The sequence below is a fragment of the Myxine glutinosa genome, chromosome 1 (assembly GCF_964187855.1).
Source record: "Myxine glutinosa chromosome 1, kmMyxGlut1.1, whole genome shotgun sequence".
NCBI lineage: Eukaryota > Metazoa > Chordata > Myxini > Myxiniformes > Myxinidae > Myxine > Myxine glutinosa.
This window is the reverse complement of record NC_136261.1, coordinates 130306054-130309242: the sequence shown is the minus strand read 5'-3', so window position 1 is coordinate 130309242 and position 3189 is coordinate 130306054. Positions and strand designations below refer to the sequence as shown.

Sequence of the window (3189 nt, the reverse complement as noted above, 5' to 3'; positions counted from 1 at the left end):
ACCAGTAGTGAGTTTAGGACCTTCCCATACCTCCTCCCATCTTCTTCCCCAAACAACAACTACAACAACAACTACAACAACTACAACAACGGCGCGCGCGGGGAGTGTGCGTCCTCACTCCGGCTCGGTTAGCCGCCATTACCCATGTGCGCCGACGGGGTTACCACGAAGGGGCTGCCTGTCGGCCCCTCGTCAAGGGCGGAGCCGTTAACCCCCCCGCACCCAATAAGAAGGGCGGACCGATTCCATCTGGGGCGGAGCTAACTAGCCGAGGGCGTGTCACTCCCCGCCGGATATACGCAACGACTTACCGGACGTGACGTCAGATGCGCCCCCAGCTTGGAGAAAGAAAGTCACCTTCGAGCGCTGAGTGAGACCTCCCGCATCTCTGGACCGGAGCGGGTCGATTCTGTCCTTGAGCCAAGAGTGCACCTTGAGCCATCGACTACCCGCTTTCCTTGCCATCAATCCCCGTGTGAGTCAGTTTTGTCCCGTTTATCTGTCGTCTGTCGGGGCTAATATAAGAGTGTGTCTAAGTGCCTGCCTTTCTATGCTGTCCCTCTCATTCCTGTAATCTGACCTTCCGCAATATTATAACCTCCTCCGGAGGTCTTGAGAACTGAACCCTTGGTGTCGTGTCATTTTAATCCCAGCCGTTGTGTCTTTTCCATCATTGATTTAGCATAGCGCGACTTAGTCAATGTTCGAGTATAATCGGGTAACTTGTGCGGACACGGCGGCCATTCCGCTCGGCCCACCATAACATCAAAGTCGTGTCTGTAACAATATAATAAAGCAGGCAAATCTACCCGTCATTCCAAGGTTGGGTGGTTTTCACCTGCTGAAGTCTTATCTTGGATCAATGGGTAACATCATGGAAGATTCTGGACTACTAGATGTGATCCAGTTGATCTATCCTGGAAGTACGACAGCCAACCACATCATGGATGGAGGATGTTTTGACAAGGCAATCCGTGTTCACCTCCTCATCGATGCAGCCATCTATCAACACATCATGAAACTTGCCTTCACTGAGGAGGAGCGTGGTGACATGAAGACCTTCATGGAGAAGGTGGCTGATAGGAAGATGGGAGCCAGACACTCAGACCCAGTAGTGCCAGTGTTTGAGCAAAGGTTTGAAGAAACCTTCAAACGACTCGCAAAAGGAGGAAGAACACCTGCACTCTGGGTGGATTACCACCACATGGTAGATGTGATCAAGGTCTTTATCAGAACCGAGCGACTTGCAGACCACAATGGGCATCTGTCCTGCATTGTTACCAAGATGCTTCACATCTTTGCCGCTGCAGGCCATCATCAGTATGCCAAGGGCGCACGGCTGTACTGTCAACTCATGAAGGAACTAGAAACTTTGCCTGCTTACAAAGACACCTTAGAACGTCTCACTGCCCACGGGAACCACGTTGTCCGTTACTCAAGTCATGAGTGGTCCGGCACATGGTGTGACATTTGCATTGAGCAGACATTAATGAAGGCAGCCAAGTCACAAGGTGGACTGAGCAGAGGAAGAATGAGAAACAGTTTTTCTGGCCACAAATGCTGGGTGCTCACCCTCAGTCACCTGTCTGATGTCAACCGGCGGATGGAGGAGGACGTCAGTAAACATGTTCCAGTCCACAGAGACCTTGCCAAGACACAGATGAAGCGAGATGCAGAGGCAGTTGAACTTGTCCTAAAATGGTTTGAGGAGATCAAGCTATTCGACAACGATAGAGACAAGGAGTTGCTCGTGTCTTTCTCAACAGGATTCACAAGCACTGGAGATGACGCAGTCAATGCTGAGAGAGCAGCTGAAGTTGGGATGGAGATGCAGATCAAGCTGGATGGACAGTCAGTGACGTCGACCATGGATGTCAAGTCAAAGATAAAAGCCCTGTCATCACTAAGAAAATTTCCCTTGGTCAACGAGAAAAAGATTCACCTTGATTCACTAAAGTTGTTCAACCGACTGATCATTTTCGCCCAGCGGGATATGACAGTTGAGACAAGCTTACAGTATGAGCTGACTCCCTTCCCATTGTCCCTGTTCAGCAACAAAGATCAGAAGATGAACAAGGCAAACAAGGCAGACTTTTCAAATACAAGCCTGAAGGCGTTAACTGATCCACTTGACTTGACTAACCAACACTGCTGCACCCTCGTAATTGATGGCGGATGGCTTGTCTACATGGTGAAGTGGGAACAACGTCAGACCTGGCAGGAGATCGCCAACAGTTACCTGAGCTACGTGCAGTATCTGGGCCGCTGCTCCCAGAAGATCATTGTGGTCTTTGATGGCTACAGCAGATCACCAAAAGATCACGACCACATCCGGCGTACCAAGAATTCCTGCTGTAATCTCCAGATTCGACCGGATATGTCCAACTGGACCCCAAGAGCAAAGTTTCTGGACAACACTCATAACAAGAGTGAGCTCATCCACCTTCTCTCTTCAACCTTCCGAAAACATCACATCACTGTGGAGCAGTGTGACAATAATGCTGACACTTCAATTGTGAGAGAGGCATTGGCTGCTGCTTCAGATGGCTCTGTTGAGGTCAGTACCATTTGTGTCTTCAGTTAGTATAACAATTGGATGGAGCCCGGGGGAGATGGGGTAATTTAAAAATAAGAGAATTCACACTGTTGAAAAGTTAAATCTGTTCTTGAACGGTTCATTATGCTTTGTACATGTTGTTATATTTTCAGGTGCGGGCAGAAGATGCAGACGTGCTGGTAATGCTGGTGCACCATAGCTCAGACAGCCACCATCCACTCTTCTTAACCACATCAAACGGCTCTTATGACGTCCGAAAGATCAAAGAATCTCTCTCCGAAACACAGAAGAGCTACCTGCTCTTCTGTCACGCCTTCACGGGGTGTGATACGGTTTCTGCAATCGCTGGTCATGGGAAAACAACTCTATTTGTCAGGTAATAATGATAATACTACTATTACGTCGGCAAATAATACTAATACTAATAATAATAATAATTATAATCATTGTCATCATAGTATAAATGTTAAAAATAATAATTATTTTATTTCTGTTTTACATTATACTTTACTTGCCATAGACCTGGTGCTTTTTTTTAGGTTTTGCGAAGGGGACGCGGCTGAGTACATCGACATCTTCCTTGACACAGAAGCCACCAAGGAAACAGTGATTCAGGCTGGTACTGCGATTTT

General features: G+C 47.8%; 1 protein-coding gene across 1 annotated transcript; it reads left to right on the top strand.

The window, feature by feature from the left end:
• Window positions 1-1285: 1285 nt before the first annotated feature.
• On the top strand, window positions 1286-2937 carry LOC137419238 (uncharacterized). Its single transcript, XM_068105377.2, has 2 exons — window positions 1286-2557; window positions 2710-2937. The coding sequence occupies exons 1-2, from the start codon at window positions 1286-1288 to the stop codon at window positions 2935-2937; spliced, it is 1500 nt and encodes a 499-aa protein (XP_067961478.2).
• The last annotated feature ends 252 nt before the right edge of the window (window positions 2938-3189 follow it).

What these genes read in the sequence shown, in the direction of transcription:
- LOC137419238 (XM_068105377.2), top strand. Translation starts at nt 1,286, where the DNA reads ATGCTTCACATCTTTGCCGCTGCAGGCCATCATCAGTATGCCAAGGGC. An exon ending in CTTCAGATGGCTCTGTTGAG is followed by an intron (nt 2,558 to 2,709) that starts GTCAGTACCATT and finishes TTATATTTTCAG; the next exon opens with GTGCGGGCAGAAGATGCAGA.